General features: G+C 33.7%; 3 protein-coding genes across 5 annotated transcripts; 1 reads left to right on the top strand and 2 right to left on the bottom strand.

Moving 5' to 3' along the window:
* Positions 1-702: 702 nt before the first annotated feature.
* Positions 703-2,259, top strand: LOC131626296 (zinc finger BED domain-containing protein RICESLEEPER 2-like). The gene has a single exon (XM_058897126.1). It carries the CDS (start codon positions 703-705, stop codon positions 2,257-2,259), a length of 1,557 nt encoding a protein of 518 aa, XP_058753109.1.
* A 7,807-nt stretch (positions 2,260-10,066) lies between these two features.
* On the bottom strand, positions 10,067-10,994 carry LOC131626284 (uncharacterized). Its single transcript, XM_058897117.1, has 3 exons — positions 10,614-10,994; positions 10,472-10,535; positions 10,067-10,356 (listed from the first exon to the last, which is right to left on the bottom strand). The coding sequence occupies exons 1-3, from the start codon at positions 10,890-10,892 to the stop codon at positions 10,181-10,183; spliced, it is 519 nt and encodes a 172-aa protein (XP_058753100.1). The 5' UTR covers positions 10,893-10,994; the 3' UTR covers positions 10,067-10,180.
* A 3,010-nt stretch (positions 10,995-14,004) lies between these two features.
* On the bottom strand, positions 14,005-18,434 carry LOC131626310 (potassium transporter 2-like). Of its 3 annotated transcripts, none has more exons than XM_058897143.1 (10): positions 18,301-18,434; positions 17,706-17,787; positions 17,381-17,615; positions 17,061-17,303; positions 16,771-16,827; positions 16,425-16,685; positions 15,987-16,039; positions 15,754-15,871; positions 15,408-15,662; positions 14,005-15,321 (listed from the first exon to the last, which is right to left on the bottom strand). In XM_058897143.1, the coding sequence occupies exons 2-10, from the start codon at positions 17,742-17,744 to the stop codon at positions 14,207-14,209; spliced, it is 2,376 nt and encodes a 791-aa protein (XP_058753126.1). In that variant the 5' UTR covers positions 17,745-17,787; positions 18,301-18,434; the 3' UTR covers positions 14,005-14,206. The 3 variants fall into 3 exon arrangements, with proteins under 3 accessions (XP_058753126.1, XP_058753124.1, XP_058753125.1); XM_058897141.1 differs by lacking the exon at positions 18,301-18,434 and adding an exon at positions 17,969-18,204 and having other exon boundaries at positions 17,706-17,892; XM_058897142.1 differs by lacking the exon at positions 18,301-18,434 and adding an exon at positions 17,969-18,204.
* Positions 18,435-19,116: the final 682 nt, after the last annotated feature.

The following is a 19,116-nucleotide window of genomic DNA, read 5'->3' as shown; positions in this document are numbered from 1 at the left end:
TCATTTTTTTCCTCTCTCTCGTCTCTCACTCTTTCATTCCGTCTCCTAGGGTTTCTTCTTCTTCCCAAATTCCGATCGAGCCACAGTGGTTCCTTGCATGAGTGTTTGAATCATTTATGTTAGTGTGATTTGTTCAAGACTTCAAGCCTACTACTAGTACTACGATCGTGTAATGTTTCCAAACTCTTATATTTCTTATTTTTGTTCGCCTATTGTTTACAATGTTTACACGTTTGATATACTGAATACTCCTTTACCTGGTATCAATTTTCACATAAAATGTTGTGATTTCGGAATTGTTCTTGACCCTATTTCAATGATGTTACAAAATTTTGACCGAAACAGTTTGAGTATTTGATTTGTTGTTTATATTGCTTGAGTTGTGATAAAAAATGTCTGAGAGGATGATTATGTTGATGAGTATTATTTTCATTAGGGTTTCAGGGTTTTGAATTGAGGTACTTTCTGTTTCAATTTCGAACACAATTTTGACCTAAATTGTTTGAGTATTTGATTTGTTCTTTATATTGCTTGAGTTTTGAGAATAAATTGTTTGAGTATTTGATTTTGCTGTTGAGTTTTGTTCTACATTAGGGTTCGGCCTTAGGGTTTTGAATTAAGGTTCTAATTGTATTTGTGTTACTCAGTTTTGTTCATATTTCATCATACATTATGGTTTGATTGATATTTTTTCTTTTTGCCATGCTTTTTCAAGATTCTTCATTGACTCCAGCAATTGATGATCTTATTGATATTAACATGATGCTTGATGGTAGTTGGGAAGAGGAGACAACGAACAGAGGAAATTTAGAGATTGGCGAGATGATTGATTTGGACCTTCCAGTTACACTTACAAATGACAACACTACTCAAAATACAACTACTACTCAAAATACTTCTACCACACAAAATACAACTACTGCTATTGATGGTGCAACCTCTCCAGTTGACCCAGGTCAGAGTTCTCAAAGTCATAGAAATGCATTTGGTAAAGCTCCTCGTCCTACGAAGTCTGCTATTCATACTAAAATGGTTCTTATAGAAATGCCTGATGGTACCAAGAAGTGGAAATGCAAGTGGTGTGGTAAGCTTTACACTTATGGTGTGAAATGGAAAAGTACTGGTAATGGTAAGAAACATTTAGAAAACTGCATTCAGATAAAGTTAAGACTGAAAGGTAATACTGACAAACATGTTGCACAATCTAGGTTAAATGTAGGTGTTGATAATACTCCTAGTTTGGCAACTTGGACATATAATCATGTTAGGGTTAGAGAGGTTGTAGCTCATATGATTCTAGGTCATGAATTTCCTTTTTGTGTTATGAAAGGTGTTATCTTTAATGAGTTTCTTAGAGAAATTTATCCAAGGTATGAAAAGATTACTAGACAACAGGTTAAGTTTGATTGTGAGACATTGTATGAGGCTGAGAGAGTTAAGATGAAAAAGTCTATGTTTTTTATTAACAGGGTCAGTCTTACAACTGACTTGTGGTGGTCTGGTGAGCAGAGGATGGGTTATATGATTGTGACTGGTCATTTCATTGATTCAAAATGGCAGCTTCACAAAAGAGTTTTATCTTTTAAGAATGTGCCACCACCACATTCAGGTGAGGTTTTGTGTAGGGAATTGATTAAGGTCATGGATGACTGGGGCATAACGGATAAGGTTATTTCAATTTCAGTTGATAATGCTAGTGCCAATGATAATTGTATTGTTAGGTTGAAGAGAGATTATTCTGGTAGGAGAAATCTACCATTGGATGGTAAACTGTTTCATGTGAGATGTTGTGCACACATCCTAAATTTGTTGGTTCAGGATGGTCTTGATATGATTAAGGTGACTGTTAATAAGATTAGGAATGGGGTCAAATACTTGCTGAATTCTGAAACTAGATGCAAAGCCTTCAAAAAAATTGTTGATGAGTTGCAACTTGAAGGTAGAATGCAAGTGTTGGATACTAAGACTAGGTGGAACTCAATTTGGTTGATGTTGTCCACTGCATACCACTACAGAGAATTATGGCCTAGATATGCTGAAGAAAATGATGCATTTCTCAACTATTTGCCTGATGCAAATGATTGGGAAGACGCTCATGATATTTGCAAGTTCTTGGAGGTTTTTGCTGATGTTACATCAATTATTAGTGGCACCTCTTACCCTACTGCTAATTTGTTTTTGGCTGAGCTTTACAGGGTGAAGGTTCTACTTGACAAACCTTCGAGTATCTCAAAATCCTCAGCTGCAAGCGCTTGCTAATGAAATGAAGTTGAAATACGACAAGTATTGGTCAGAGTCTAATACATTGATTTCTATTGATGTCGTTCTTGATCCAAGGTATGTACATTTTACAAATAGATAGTTTATTATGTTTCCATTGTATTATACAATAGGTAGCTACTATTCTGCTTTGTATGTTGCCTTGAGATTCAACCTTGGCCTATGATAAATTATGTTGCCTAAGTTATACATCTTCAGGCCACTTCTATGTCTCTGATCTGCTTGTGGTTCTGTTTGATGAATTATTCATATGATGACTTTTGTTACCTTGTTGTGTACTTCTATTTTATTTAATCCTGGCCTATGATGAATATTGAGGCCACTTTTATGTCTCTGATTTTCTTGCGGTTTTGTTTGATTTAATCTTGGCCTATGATGAATTTTGTTGCCTATGAAATACATGTTGATGCCTAAGATTTACGTTGCCTTGTTGTGTACTTCTATTTGATTTAATCTTGGCCTATGATGAATTTTGTTGCCTATGAAATACATGTTGAGGCCTATGATTTCTGTTGCCATGTTGTGAATTGTGAATCAACATTGGTCTATGATGAATTTTGTTGTCTTGTTGTGAATCTGAGGCCAATTCAATTATCTAACATTGTGAGTTGTGACTCAATTGTGCCTATGATTAATTGTGTTGCCTAGTGAGTTGTGACTCAATTGTACCTATGATAAATTTGAGGCCAATTCTGTTACCTCCTTCTGATGTGACTTTAGTTGTGTCTAGGACCAATTCTGTTACCTCATAGTGTCTTTTGTTTCCTATGATGAAATCAAATTTTGAGGCCAAACAATGTTGAAAATAAATTATGCAAATAAGTATAACTGAATTTAAGTTGGTTGGCAACTCTACTTGTTCGAATTGGTATAAAATGATCTTCATCAAACGAGTATATCCCTTCTTGTATTCAAATCCTACTCAAGCCACTGCCTATGAACAAGAGTTGGCAACCAACTTAAAATCTCTCTTCCAATTATATCAAGATACTTATGGAACCAATGGTGAGAATGTCCCTGTATCTGAGACTCCAGAGGTTGGGTCTAGTTTTGGGTTGGGAAGGAGGAGTTTTGAAATGTTTTTAGAAACTGTTGTTGGTGACACTAATTCAAAATCTGATCTTGAATTATATCTTAAGGAGCCTCCCTTGAAAGTTCCCCCTAAAACTAAGTTTGATGTTTTAACATGGTGGATGAGGAATGAAGCCAAGTATCCTGTTGTTAGTAAATTGGCAAAGGATATTCTAACTGTTTCAGTTACAACAGTTACTTCTGAAGCAACTTTGAGTGCTGGTAAAAGGGTTATTGATCTAAAACGATCTTCAATGAAAACTAAGACAATTGAAATGGTTCTTTGTGGGGGTGATTGGGTGAAGGAGAAGTATGGAATTAAAAAGGGCTGCACTGCTAGCATTATAAGTAACCTTTGATTATATTTATGGATGGTCTATTTTAATTGAATAATTATATTTCTTTTCCTTATGAAGTTATCCTTTTACTTTTGTAGCTTGAAGAACCACAAGATGAACCTTTAACATATCATTTTGGTGAGGATCCGGTTGTCGCTTCTTCTACAATAGCAACTTGAAGATATAATTGCAATGCCAATGATGAGATTGTTCTGAGGCATTAACAAATGTAATGATATTTTGTGTTTTTTTGAAAACAAAATTTGTATAACTTATGTTTGAACAAGTTTTAATTATTTGCATCAACTTTCTATTTTGAACATGTGACTTATTATGTGAATTTTTATCATATTATGTGAATTTTGATCAAATGTAATGTGAATGTCAAATGTCAAATACTCAAATTGGAATGAGAAAATGATGTGAGTTGATAATGTGAATTTTGCTTAAAATTTCCATTTTTTTCTCTCTAATTCGGGTGGTCTGGATACCCGATCCGAAATTATCGGTCCGGATTTGGTTTTCAATACCAATTCCTTAAGTATCCAGTTCGGTATCGGTTTACCCGAAGGTACCAGATCGGTTTCGGTTCAAAAAATTAACCAGTACTGTTTTGGTCCGGTACCGGTTTACTCGGTTAAGTGTTCGGTCCAACTCTCGGGACCTTGGATACCCGGACCGGTCCAGACCGAAAACAACCCTACACGTGATAAGGTCTAACATGTGGCAGAACGAATCATATAAATCATAGTACAACAAAACTAAAGATCTATATGGTCTAAAATGAAGGATAGAAAAACACTTAGAAAGGGGGGGTTTGAATAAGTGTAGCTTTAAAAACTTGACAGATAAAAATAAATTGCACAGTTATTTTTATCCTGGTTCGTTGTTAACTAAACTACTCCAGTCCACCCCCGCAGAGATGATTTACCTCAACTGAGGATTTAATCCACTAATCGCACGGATTACAATGGTTCTCCACTTAGTCAGCAACTAAGTCTTCCAGAGTCTTCTGATCACACACTGATCACTCCAGGAACAACTGCTTAGATACCCTCTAAGACTTTTCTAGAGTATACTGATCCACACGATCACTCTAGTTACAACCTGCTTAGATAACCTCTAAGACTTCCTAGAGTATTCTGATCCACACGATCACTCTAGTTCCTTACAACTTAATGTAATCAATTCTAAGAGTATTACAATTGCTTCTTAAAAGCTATAATCACAAACCGTGATATTTCTCTTAACGTTTAAGCTTAATCTCACTAATATATTACAACAGCAATGTAGTGAGCTTTGATGAAGATGAAGATTCTGAGCTTTGAATTTGAACAGCGTTTCAGCAAGTTAATATGAGTTGTTTTGGTGCAGAATCGTTAACCTTGCTTCTCATCAGAACTTCATATTTATAGGCGTTGGAGAAGATGACCGTTGAGTGCATTTAATGCTTTGCGTGTTCCGTACAGCATCGCATTTAATGTTATACGCTTTTGTCAACTACCTCGAGCCTTGTTCACGCTGTGTCTACTGACGTAGCCTTTAATAGCTTTTAACGTTCCTTTTGTCAGTCAGCGTAGCTTGCCACTTGTACTTCCTTCTGATCTGATGTTTGTGAATACAACGTTTGAATATCATCAGAGTCAAACAGCTTGGTGCATAGCATCTTCTGATCTTCTGACCTTGAAGTGCTTCTGAGCGTGATACCATCAGAACTTCAGTGCTTCTGTTCTCTTGTTCTTCTAATGCTTCCATAGACCCATGTTCTGATTCTGCTTCGACCATCTTCTGATGTCTTGCCAGACCATGTTCTGATGTTGCATGCTGAACCCTTTGAGACAAAGCTTCTGAGCGCTGAATTATGCGTACTCTTTATATATTTCCTGAAAAGGAAATTGCATTGGATTAGAGTACCATATTATCTTAAGCAAAATTCATATTATTGTTATCATCAAAACTAAGATAATTGATCAGAACAAATCTTGTTCTAACATAAAATACATCTAATTGAGAAGATCGACAGACTCAAAAGATTCATATTGTCATGATTAGACTAAGACCCAACATGTGGCAAAACGTGTCACATGAGTCCTAGTTTGATGGATGACCTAATAAATGAGTAGCCCAATAGATAGGGAGTCGATAAGGTATATGGTCTAGGTAATAGGCAACCTATAAGGTACATACAAGCAAGATTACACCAATGGCCAATATGCGGAAAACTGGGACACCCATGTTCTAATATACCTGGTGGCCTTGGAGATGGTTATATTACATATATTAAAGATTGGTTGAGACCTTGTTAATTGTCATATTACAATAACCTATATGATCCCCTAACGTTTATTCTACAAAGATAACTTTAGCAAACACAGTGTTTTAGGTTCTTGAAAATCCAAGGACCCTGCAACAAAATCCCTTGCAACAAAATCCTAACGAAAGCCTTAGATTGAAGTACACATTATTCTAACATAAAATCATCCGATTTACGGTTGTCATTAACTTGAATGTTAGAGTGTTTGCAAGTACTTTGCAAGTCTTTATTCTACATGGACTTATAATAGATCTGGTCCTTCTTTATTAGGACCTACGATAGAATTTATCCTTCTTCCATTAGGACCTACGACTTATTTGGTCCTTCTTTAACGAGGACCTGCGAAAAAAGTAATACTTATTCCACAAAGGCCTATGACGCATAAGATCTTTCTTCCATAAGTACCTATGATAGAACTGGTTCTTCTTTCCTTGTGAACTACGACGAATCTAATATTTTTTTCCACTAAAACATGTGACTAAAATTGTTCCTTCTGTACATATCCCGGAAAATATTAAAAAAGATGTGTCTTGTACCCGACTAAAGAGAATAGTTACTTCATCATTCGGATACCTCGACAAAGCGCTTGTACGCGAGCTAGGTGTGGGATAGAAGAAGGGTGAGTACCGAAGATGAAGGAACCAAAGGAGTCATCAAAATTGGTCATTAAGACAGGCGTTGCAAGGATCATCATTGAAATCCTTATTAAGGTTGACAGCGGACGTTGCAGAATGAGGCTTAATGGAGAGAAATTCAAGAGTTCCCTCTTAAATGAGGAGTTTTTTGATCGAGCATATATAAAGGGGCTCCCACAAGAGGGTTAAGCAAGATATCTTTCTTGTGCTTACTTCACTAACAGTATCACCCAAATCCCCAAATAATCTCATAAGATTCATCTCATTGGGTTCTCCCTGTTCCAATAGGAAAGTCACCCGTTTAATGTTTTTCTGCAAGAACACCTTCTTCCACCAAAACCTGTGATGAAAAGTCCTACCAAGAACCATTGTCATCCTCTACTGATCTCCACCCCCATTGTGAACTTGGATCATATATTATAATATTAACACCGTGTATGTAAATGACTTATCATTCTTGTTTATGTTCATAATCATAATGGATCAGAGAGGTTATATAAGCTTTGTGACCCATTTCACTTAACCATTAAAGATGAAAATATGTAAATAGAGTCCTGCGAGCACTAGGTCTAACTGTCTAAGGATGAATTCAATGTTAACTTCATCAAGTCCAATAAATTCCTCCCTTAAATGTTGAAATCAAAGGAAATAGAAAATTTGAATTTGTGTTATCTAATAAAGGCTACGAAACTACTTAATAGTTATGTTGAAGGTTAAGTGGAGTAGCACATGCCTAAAAGATAAATGAAAAGAAAAAAAAATCAACCCATTTTTATAATTCGAGTTATAATATTTCAACATAAAAAATATTTTAAGTATTAGTTAAAACCAAATTCACTCATATAATCATTTTCAACATATATTTGTATATTTCTATTTCTTGGTGTTATTGGTCACCTCTTTCAGTATTATGGTACTGATGTATTTATAACCCTCGTGAGCTTTGAATCGAGAGAGCAAAATTTCCCTAAAATATAACAACCTTCACATGAGTGGGTGGTTGATACCTTAAAATTCAAGAGATGTAGTTAAGCCCCGCGACTTCCTATGCGTCGGTAGTTAACCCATTAGACGCTCCACCCATGATCACATGTTATGGACGAAAAAACAAGAAGTCTGACAATGAATTTAGACAAGCGGCGATCGAACCAAACGAAGGGCACTCGAACTAATACCAGAGCGACCTAGGAAGGACAAAACGTATGCATCTCGCTCTCGCCCCCAACATCTTCCTCAATTATTCCACTACATTAGGAAAGAAGTGGTCGTGGACATCTTTCTTTTAAAGTGTCACCCTCCTTTCATAGTTGACACCTCCACTAAAATTGGATTCAACCTTGTATATTACTAAATTTTTGGTAAATAATTCAAAATTTTTAGTATAAATATAATTTTCGGTAGTGTATTTATGATTTTTGGTATGAACTAATATCGAGAAATTTTGAAATTCCTAATACCATGCTATAAATAAATATTGAGAATTCTGAAATTCCCAATAAATATATATGCAAAAATACTGGAAATTTTAAAATTTTCGATAAAAATCTAAAAAATTGTACCGGAAATTTTGAAATTCCTAATAAAAACCTTACTTTTCACAATATTTTTAGTAAAAGTGTAAAATTTTCGGTATCATCATATCATACTAAATTATAATCCTACAACTTATTCCCTCCAAAATTTTTCCGCCAAAACTTTTTCATTTAATTAATTAATAATTAATTAATTAATAATATAATTAATTAATTAATTATTAATAATAAATATAAGAATTATTAACATTATTTTTTTAATTAATATTATTCAAAACTTCCCACTAACTCACGGCATAATAACTTCCCACACATTATTTAAAACCTCCTGCTAACTCACATTATCATAACTTCCCACTAACTCACTTCTCACGTCATGTTAATTTAACTTAATCTCTATTTATAGGTGCCATCAAATTCAATCAGCTCCCTCATATTTTTCACGGTAATAGTTCCATCTCTTATCTTCTTTTCATCCTTCTAACTTTTGTGCTTTTATTCTATAATAAAGATTCCATTCTCATAAGATCTTCTTCCTCCTTTTTTTTATTTTAAATTTATTTATTTTATTGTACTAATTTTATTTTCTCTCTATTTATAGGTGCAATCAAATTCAATCAGCTCCTCGTATTTTTCCCAGTAACAATTCCATCTCTTATCTTCTTTTCATCCTTCTAACTTTTGTTTGCTTTTATTCTATAATAAAGATTCCATTCTCATAAGATCTTCTTCCTAATTTTAATTAAATAAAAAATACAAAAAATAAAATAGGTCACGTATTTAATCCACTACTAATTAAAATTAATTAATTAATTAACCAATTAATTAATTACTATTGTTAAAATCAACCAATAAAAACAAACCACTATCTATTAAAAAAGCAGTGCAAATACAAATATTCAAATAAATTGTTATTACAACAGACACATAGTGTAATTTATGTTAATGAGCTTTACACATAAAAACAACTGAGTCATATTATAAATTAGAGATGCAAGCAATATAAAAATTATCTTATTAATACTTTAAAATTATGATAAGCTTTACACATAAAACAACTAAGTTATATTATAAATTAGAGAAGCAACTAATATAAAAATTATTTATATTAATATTTTTAAATTTTAATAGTTATCGTTAATATTTAAATAGAACATAATCGTGCATCCTATGTGCTCTAGAACTCCACTTTAGTAAATAAATTCTATTAGCTATTAATTAATGATAATGTGATTAAAAATAATTATTAATTATTAATTTAAATTATGATTAAAAAATAAGACAATAATTTATGTATTTTTATTAAATAAAAAATACAAAAAATAAAATAGGTTACTTATTCAATCCACTACTAATTATAATTAATTAATTAATTACTATTGTTAAAATCAACCAATAAAAAAAACTACTATCCATTAAAAAACCAGTGCAACTACAAATATTCAAATAAATTGTTATTACAATTGAGTTATATTATAAATTAGAGATGCAACCAATATAAAAATTATCTTATTTATATTTTTAAATTATGATAAGCTTTACACATAAAACAACTAAATTATATTATAAATTTGAGAAGCAACCAATATAAATAATATTTATATTAATATTTTCATATTAATATTTTTAGATTATAATAGTTATCATTAATATTTAAATACAACATAACCGTGCATCGCACGGGTGTACGTCTAGTTATTATGGACGTTTCGTAATTTAAACAAATTCGAAGTGGATTTTAAAGAATAGGTGAAAATTTTGCAAGCATAATATATTCAATTCATTGAATTTGTGGGGGTGCCATATTTAAATGGGGTGGGATAGAGGAGCTTGCACCAATAGCCCAAGACAACAATTCTAAGAGCCTACCAAACAATGATGATATTATGATAAAGATAAATAAAAACTTGTATGGTTAATATTGAAGGAATTCATTAAGCCAAAGAGGAAAACTATACTTTAATATTTCAATCTTGTATTCTCCACTAAAAATTACAATTCAATACCATATCATGATCCTAGTGAAAACAATCTCGTAAAGAAATTTCCAGTTTTGGCCTTCTCTGCGCATGCTACATGAACATATCTTCCAAGCTTATCCACTTGTCTTGCTTCACCCTTAGTGTCCTTTTTGCACACTTTGCATGTTTTGTCTACCCAACCCTCTTCCACATAAGCCCCATCCACTGCTCAATACAACAAGAACAACAACGTTTCAGTTTTGTTTCTAAACCAAACATTGATTCAATCAGAATAACATTTTGTATCAAATGAAAATTGTTGGTCATTCAATAACTATACCTTCAACATAAGATTTGAAAAAGTCCTTATATGTTCCACCAATTTTCCTTCTAAGAGCACCATACTGCAAAATATAAATAATTTATTTAAGGAGAATCATAAAGATTAAAAGATGAAGAAATTTGAGTATCTTATATTGTACCTGTTCTTTGCTCATTTTTTCTCCGGACTTTGTGGCTTCTCTAGCATCTGCTATAAGTTGAGCATCTTGTTCGGATCTCGGTTGAGCAAAATCAAGAGCATCAGTTACACTTGTAAAGAAAGATTGCTTGTTCTTATCTTCTTCCTTCTTCTCTTGCTTGGCTGAAACTATGAATTTTTTGGTTCTATTGTAGTTATTGGTATTATTATGTACTAGTTTTGATTTTGAAGTGAAAGTGGAATAATAAGGAGAGGTTAATGGCAAAGTCCCAAGACCCATTTGTGGTTCTTGAGTAATCACCACCTTGATTCCTTTAATGAATTTGAACTTGCTTATTAGAATCTATGTTATATATGTGTGTATTATATGAGTGTGTTTCATTCTTTTTCAGTATTTGCGGTATGAAATTGCAGCCACAAGTTGTTGTTAATTTTGTCCATAGCACTGTTGCCACTAGGAAAACTTGGTGGTTAAAATGTGGACTATGTGGCACTTTGGGGAGCTCTTAAATTGATTGGATCTCTATAATCGAGCATATGCCATGTAATTATGTATTTCATGTGGATCATTAATTTCTAAATAGGGAGGGCAGTACACTCAAATCCACGGGCACACCCGAACCCGAGTCAACGGAATCTGAGTTGATTGGGTTTGGGTGTCATCCGATATTTCGGGTACAGGTTTGAGTAGTGTGAAATTCGCACCCGAAACCACACCCGCTTAGACTTGAAATTACATAAGTACTCTTAAATATATATAATTCTATATTGTATTTTAATGTTGCTGTTGTATTTTATGCCCCTAAATATATTTTAATTCTACTGTATTTTTTCATCCGTTTAGATTGATTTTTTTTTATAAGCAACTCTTGAATTGAGAAAGTGTGGGTACAAGGGGTACACCAACCCTTACAAGAGAACAATACAGGAAAAACCTGGATCAAGCAAAGATATCAAGAACAAAGCAATGGATTTTTAAACCATTCATAAAAATTACAACGAATTCTATCCTTAGAATCTATAGCTAACGACCACCATGAGTACCACAAAATCTGGAAGAAAAGATCATCGATATCCGTTTAGATTGATGAAAAATTTCAATGTTGTTGTATTTTATGTGTTTTGCTGTGGGTTTGGGTTTGAGTCGAAAAATCTAAACTCAACGGCTGTAGGCGTGTGTGTTATTTTACCACCCAAATAGTCTTTCTTTGGGTTTGAATTCGAATTCAGGTGGTGATTTTGGATAGTATAAAACCCGCATCCGATCCTACCCGTTGTCATCCCTATTTCTAAATAAAATAAAATAAACTTAAATCAATTTATATAAGCGCTTTTCGGAGTTATTGAATCTAAGAAAAAGTTTATGTTTTTGACAAAACTAACTTACTGATTTATGCCTTTAAGAAAAAATTAAATGTGATGGGTTAAGTGGGAATTTGTTTGCCTCCCTAAACAAAAAGGTGGATCAGGAGTAAAAAAGATTTTTTTACTCATGTGGCACAAAAATGAAACAAAAATACCAATATGCCATGAAATGAAAAAAAAATACCAGTTTGCCACACTTTCCTTTGGGGTCCGTCCAGGGGTTGGCCGGACTGATGAAGCACTTTTTCCTCCTGTTGGGGTCCGGCCAAGGGTTGGTTGGACTCTAACTAGTCCGTTTTTTTTAATTGATTTAAATGTTTTATTAATTATAATAAATGTTTTTTATTAGTTATAATGATTAAAATATAATTAAAAATGTAAAAAATATTATAATAAATAAAAAAATAATTTTAATCATTAATTATAATAAAAAAACGATTTTTATAATTAATAAATCCTTAAATTCAATTAAAAAAATTTATTGGCAAATAATTTTTTTTATTATATTATAATGTTTTTTATTATATTTTATTGTATTTTAATCATTATTTATAATAAAAAAATTATTTTTTTATTTATTATAATATTTTTTACATTTTTAACTATATTTTAATCATTATAACTAATAAAAAACATTTATTATAATTAATAAAACATTTAAATCAATTAAAAAAACAAAAAAAAAAACGGACTAGTTAGAGTCCAACCAACCCCTGGCCGGACCCCAACAGGAGAAAAAAGTGCTTCATCAGTCCGGCCAACCCTGGACGGACCCCAAAGGAAAGTGTGGTAAACTGGTATTTTTTTTTCATTTCATGGCATATTGGTATTTTTGTTTTATTTTTGTGGCACATGAGTAAAAAAATCGAGTAAAAAATCACAGGATGAGAATCGGAAGTGACACTTTTTTACATGATGAGAATCGGAAGTGACACTTTTTTACATGATGAGAATCCACAATAATTCGATCTTCTAATTTTTAGATATGATAATCTATCATCTTCTATATTGAGGGAAGATGTTGCACGTCGCAATGTTAAGCAATTTATCTGTGGCTCGATATCATGAAAATTAGAGAAGAGAATTACGCAGGTCTGAACCAACTTAACATCAATTTCATAGCTGAAGTGGGTAAAGGAAACAAAATTCTGTTTTGGATGGATAAGTGGTAAGGTGAGACAACATTGAGGGATCTTTTTCCTAACCTTTTTTCTTTTGCAAGTAACAAACACAGACACATTTCAAACTTGGCGAATACAACAGTGAATCGTGACAATGGCACATCCCATGGAATACCGAGATAATATTAGCTTGAGGGATCTTTTAGTATTTATGCCTTAGTAAACCATCTTCTTCTTTTAGTTAAACTATCAATAACAATGTTTATAATATACATATTAATCAACTTCTCTAACCTTGGGTGAAAGATAGCCAGATTTCTATCATCATACCTAAAGACGAAAAATATTGAATGCTACAAAACTTGCAAGAAAAACCTCCATAATCGAATGATATGGCCTACGAGCAGTACACCTCTAAAAATAGATGCCTCACGATCCAAGCTTCAAGCTATTTGGACTTCCCTTGATAAACAGGGCATCATTTCTCTTGGTAAATATTATTATGAGTTATCCTCCTCGACATCATTTCTTTTTTTATGTCATAGTTGAACTTCATCAACATTTATCAAGCATCAACTTGCAAGAGGATATTAACCAACGAAGATGAAATCATTTAGTTAGTTGGTGGAATGAGAAGTTAGTTAACTTGTAACTAACTTGGTATCATCAAATGTAGGTTATGCATGTTGGTTGTGATGTGCCACCACCATTTTCCATATAAATGTGTAATGCTGCTAAATTATTTATTTTTCTTAGCAAATAATATAATACTCAATTGATTAAGGCCTTTACCTCTCTGTCAAAACTCTAAAGTACCATAGTTTTGTATCCCAAAAACCATATAGTTGAAAACATTCACATAATCTCATTCTTATGAACCACTTAACATTTTGGTAGTCAAAAAGGGAGGAAGAAAAATAGTCTTTTACTTCCAATACTCATAGATATCTATAATTAATTATCTCACAGTCCCATTAACAAAAGTCTTGGTAAACTGCACTGCACTGCACATAACTCTGCCATTAAACCCTATATATATAGTTATAACAACTCTACATGCAAAAACACAATAACAAAAACCATACCTAATTACATGTTAGTAGTTTTTCTACACAATATAAACCATCCCAACTTCCAACAAAGAAACTGGTGGAACCTTAAGTGCCACATCAGGCCCTCTACAATTCCTTCTCAAGAAATTGTATCCATAGTTAAGTGCCAACTTCTTCAACAATGATGAACCTTGCTTTGTTTTCACATAAGAATGTCCAAGAATGAAAGCTATACCAGCTTCTTGTGCAGCATAAAGATCTTCAATCTCTTCCTGCATTTGCACACCGGCCTCTGACCTTGTCTCACTTTCATGATCATTGTCAATAGCAAACCTCACTCGTCTTTCTGCCGCATCCATTGGTTCCATCTCGATTACGTCTGTCATGCTTTGTACAGACGGGAATCCAGACGCGCTCCCGGGTTGGACACTCTGCTGACTCTCGTAGCCTTGTTGGCTGCAGAAACTTGTTGTTCCGATCACGGTTAGTCTGTAACTTGATGATTCGTTCGAGTGTGAACCGTCGTCTTCAGTGCTCATGCTATTCCCACGAGTTCGATACCAATCGTATTGGATAAAGTCAGACAACTTCTGTACTAGTTCGGATTCAAATGAATCAACGTCCTGGTGAACGTCACGATATCCGTATCTGACTATACATCTATAAGATCGATGAGCAGCAGGTCCTACGCGGCCGACAAGGTACCTCTCTGCCGGGGTAACATGAGGCACTGGCACTGATTTTACACATACGAAAACAAGGACACGGTGATACGCGGGGAGGTTGGTGACAAAGCGGGAGAAGTTCGCAGGAATGCCAGTGGTGAGATCAGTGAACACAAGGCCTATTCCAGGGACTCTGGCAATTCCTAAGCTTGGACCTAAAGCTAGAAGCCAATCAAGTGAAACCTTGTTGTGAAGGTCGTATTCGTATTTCTTGATCGTCGCGTAATGCCAAAGGAACATTATAATCATTAGGAAGAGGGCGAGGAGGATCGGAAGCCAGGCACCCTCGCGAAACTTTGTCAGTGAAGCCGAGAAATATAGCAGTTCAACGGAGCCAAAAAACAATAGGAAACAAAAGGCTAATATTGGCGGTTTATTCCAACAAACTACAATCACTAAAGAAGTTAGGCACGTTGTTACCAACATCACGGTCATCACTGCTAACCCTGCATCAAAAAATTGTTGAATTTACATGTCATTATACTTACGATTATCCAGTTAATCACTTAATCATAGAGAAAGTTTAATATACCTGATGCATTTCCCATGTGTTTTGTGTCTCTAAACCCAATGGTAACAGCAATGCAAAGGATCATGAGCATCCAATTGATTTCTGGGATGTAGACTTGACCATGTATCTTGTCTGATGTATGAACAACCTTAACTCGTGGGAAGCAGCCGAGAGATTGACTCTGATTTATGATAGAAAATGTTCCACTGATGATTGCTTGGCTCCCCACAACAGAAGCTAATATAGCTAAGATAAGCACAGGCCACCTAACACTTTCTGCAGCCAAAATTTTGTGTAAATTGCGGATAAGTTGATGTATACTACAAGTTAGTAATTTCCTATAAAAGTGATATGCGGCGATGAATACCTGGAACGGAGACATAGTAGCTGATTTGGAGATCGGAATTATGATGCTGTGACAAGTAAGCAGCTTGACCCATATATGCCAATATAAGTGCAGGATATACCAGAAAAGTGAATGCAATCTGCATATGACAAATTGTTAAGCAGAAACCAAGAACTTTTCACATTTAAGCAACATTTTCCTTAGGTCTATAAGAGAAAATAGGAAACAGTAAATGAGAAAATATTTTAACCAACCTGAATAGCCATATAATTGAAATGGCCAAGATCAGCAAACATAGCTTCTGAGCCTGTTCACAAGGTCAATACATAAGAAGTACGCCATAAAGTAAATTTTACAATGCTCCATGTGAAACTCGAATCCATTGATTTGGGAGCATAATATCTTACTTTGTCATAGTGAAAGTATATTAAATTTGACATTTTAAGGGAAATAATATGATAAAGGAGCAGTCCATAATTTGTTCAAAAGTAAATATTCGTAAAGAACTTATTCCATGTCTTAATATCTTAATGAAATCATAGTTTTGACTCTGAGGTTTCTCAAAAGATGCCTCGAATATATTAGTCTTGCGTTTTCCAAAAGCACAACATATGCATATTTGTAGATAGATACATGTTTGGGATTAAAAGGATAAATAAGAAAATAGCACAAGACATTATTCCTTCTGTTACCTGTTATGCAAAGTAATATTCCACCCAAAGACAACCATCCACTTATCTTTGTCTTTTTCAAAAACTTGAACATATAATACGGCGAAAGAGCTTTATACACATGAGGATTCCATTTGAATATATTATATAAGCCAAGTGTGCTAATGCACAGTAACCATGTCAGCACAATTGGTGCAAAAAAGAACCCCACCTTATGTGTACCATAGTGTTGAAGCGCAAACAAACACACCAGTATGAAGCAAGTGATCGGAATCACAGCATCTGCAAACACAAAATCAATATGTTCAAAATTCAAATACCGAAGAAACAACGAAGAAATCATGAGAATGCTATAAGTGAAACTTACACTGATGGTGTTTCTTGGACATGATGGATACCTCAAGACCCGATACTGCTGAGAAAACTACATGAATGAAAGACTAGTCAAAAAATTGACATGAAAATAGTTATAAAACAGTGTTTTATTTTCTTAACCCTCCGGTTAGGCCTTGGTAATCCGGAGTTCGGCCATAGATTGTTCCAAATACTAGGATACTTCCCGATTGATTCGACCTTAACTGAAAATCATTAACCAGTTGAGCCCAAATCAAGTAGCTATTTATAAAAATTGCGAAACAAGGAGGATAGGATTGTTACCAGAAATGGCAGGTGTAAGCACTCCATCCCCAATTACCATACAAGTACCAAGAAGAACCACAATCAACAAAGCTGTATGCAAAGTCTTATACTTCTCAAGCAAAATCTTCACTTTAGAATTATCTTTCTCCGGAGGCTCCTCCATCTTATATGAAGAAAGTGCTTCATCAGCATGCTGTCTATTTGGTATAAGACTCACTTTAGCATGCCTACAAATCAATGAATAGAGAGCAAAAGTACCACCTGCACACAACCATAACATACATGAAAATCACCAACAAGATGAAAAATAAGATGAAAAGGAAATTCAAATTACTTACCCTCTCCATTATCATCAGCTCTAAGAACAACAAACACATACTTGAAGAGTGGAATCAATGTAAGAGTCCAAAACACAAAAGAAAGAGTGCCATAAATCTCTTCATTAGTCTCTGAATGTTCAATATCCTCAGCAAAAGTGCTTGTAAAAACATACAATGGAGAAATACTCAAGTCTCCATACACAACACCAAGACTTTGGTATGCCAATAGCATAATAGCCTTCCAAGAACCCTTCTGAAATTAAAATTTTACCAACAACTACCTCAACAAAACACCAAGCAATGAAAAAAAAAACCAACATTAGAAAGATGAAATCTCACTAACCTTTGAGTTGTCCCAACACTTTCCAGGTTCAAGATCCATACCTCAATGTTTTCACACAAAGTGTACCAGTCTATTATCAGATCTGAACTCAACAACAACAATAACAACAACTTCAATGGAACACAATGAAGAAATCTTAAACCAAACAAACTACAGCCACTCAATACTAATCCTGTCTGTTTTCTGTCTGTGTCAAAAATCAAAACTCAGTAAAGAATAGAAAAGAAAAACATTCACTCTCTTTGGATAAATATGAAACTCACTCTCATCACATGGCTTCCATATCTCTGTCAAATCTTGAAAAGTGGGCACACATTATTTCTTTTCCCAAATATTAAGGAACAAACATGATAAAAACATATCAACAGTACTATAGCATTACACATATTACATTAATATACTATAGTATAAAAATAATATAAATTCTTTGTATAACTATACATATAAAAATGATATTCTAGAAAGAACTATATACATAAAATAACTATTTTTGTTATACAAGAAAAAGTAAAAGCACTGAGAAGAATGTATGGATATGGAATACTGGTTGTAAAGCACTGTGGCAATGTGATGTAACATTATTTAAATAATTTACCGTCCAAAAAACAAAGGGATGAGTGTTTGTGTTTGTTGGAAAGTCCAAGACGAATGTGTTAGGAGAATGATAAAGAAATGAGGTAACATCACGTTGAACTAGTTGTTATCAAAAAACAAGGGAAATTGTCTATTGATATTGACATAACGTGTAGTAATCACGTGATTTAGCAACACTTACAAATTCACCTGTCACTATACCTTGCGCCTGCACAATCTAAATGCAAAATTTGAGGATTAGTTATCTTTCCCACTTTGCCTTCTTTTGAGTTTCATACACACTTTATGATTGGATATTTTTGTCATTTTATTTGGTTATGATATGTTTATTAATCATACACATTGCATGCATAACTATAGTAGTAGCTAAAATAATTAATATAATCAAACTTTCAAAGTTCCCCACTCACTCACAAGTCACACCTAACTTTTGGAATTCTTTAGTTATTTATTGGCCGTTTCTACATATTAAAAAGAGTAGATGAAAACCGAATACATCCAATCAAAGAGTTGAAAGGATGTGTACAAAGTAGGTGAGCCATAATAATGATAATAATTTGGAAATAGTAGTAGAGTAAATTTTGGTGATGATGGAATAGAGCATGTAATAGTATGAGCTACCTAAAAAGCAAGAGGCATGTGGATCACTATAAATGTAATTTGGAAATGGCCATAATAACTAACATCTGAACAACTCAACGTGCTTACATGGTCACATTAAAGTCTGGCACTTCTATCTTTCTTTCAAGGAAGAAAAAGAAAGGGATATATCAATGCCAACTTGCTAAGCCTTTCTACTTTTCCTTCTACTTTTTAT

This window comes from Vicia villosa, unplaced genomic scaffold (assembly GCF_029867415.1).
Source record: "Vicia villosa cultivar HV-30 ecotype Madison, WI unplaced genomic scaffold, Vvil1.0 ctg.000282F_1_1, whole genome shotgun sequence".
Classification (NCBI taxonomy): domain Eukaryota; kingdom Viridiplantae; phylum Streptophyta; class Magnoliopsida; order Fabales; family Fabaceae; genus Vicia; species Vicia villosa.
The sequence above is the reverse complement of the archived record's forward strand: the minus strand, read 5'-3'. Positions and strand labels throughout refer to the sequence as shown.

Excerpts from the sequence above, each read along its gene's own strand:
- LOC131626310 (XM_058897143.1), bottom strand. The coding sequence starts at position 17,744 with ATGGATCTTGAACCTGGAAAGTGTTGGGACAACTCAAAG. Across the intron at positions 16,828-17,060 it reads GCTTACACCTGCCATTTCTG|TTTTCTCAGCAGTATCGGGT; the intron begins GTAACAATCCTA and ends TCATTCATGTAG. Across the intron at positions 16,040-16,424 it reads AATATTACTTTGCATAACAG|GCTCAGAAGCTATGTTTGCT; the intron begins GTAACAGAAGGA and ends CCTTGTGAACAG.
- LOC131626284 (XM_058897117.1), bottom strand. The coding sequence starts at position 10,892 with ATGGGTCTTGGGACTTTGCCATTAACCTCTCCTTATTATTCCACTTTC. Across the intron at positions 10,536-10,613 it reads AAAAAATGAGCAAAGAACAG|TATGGTGCTCTTAGAAGGAA; the intron begins GTACAATATAAG and ends TATATTTTGCAG. Across the intron at positions 10,357-10,471 it reads TTTCAAATCTTATGTTGAAG|TGGATGGGGCTTATGTGGAA; the intron begins GTATAGTTATTG and ends TGTATTGAGCAG.
- LOC131626296 (XM_058897126.1), top strand. The coding sequence starts at position 703 with ATGCTTTTTCAAGATTCTTCATTGACTCCAGCAATTGATGATCTTATT.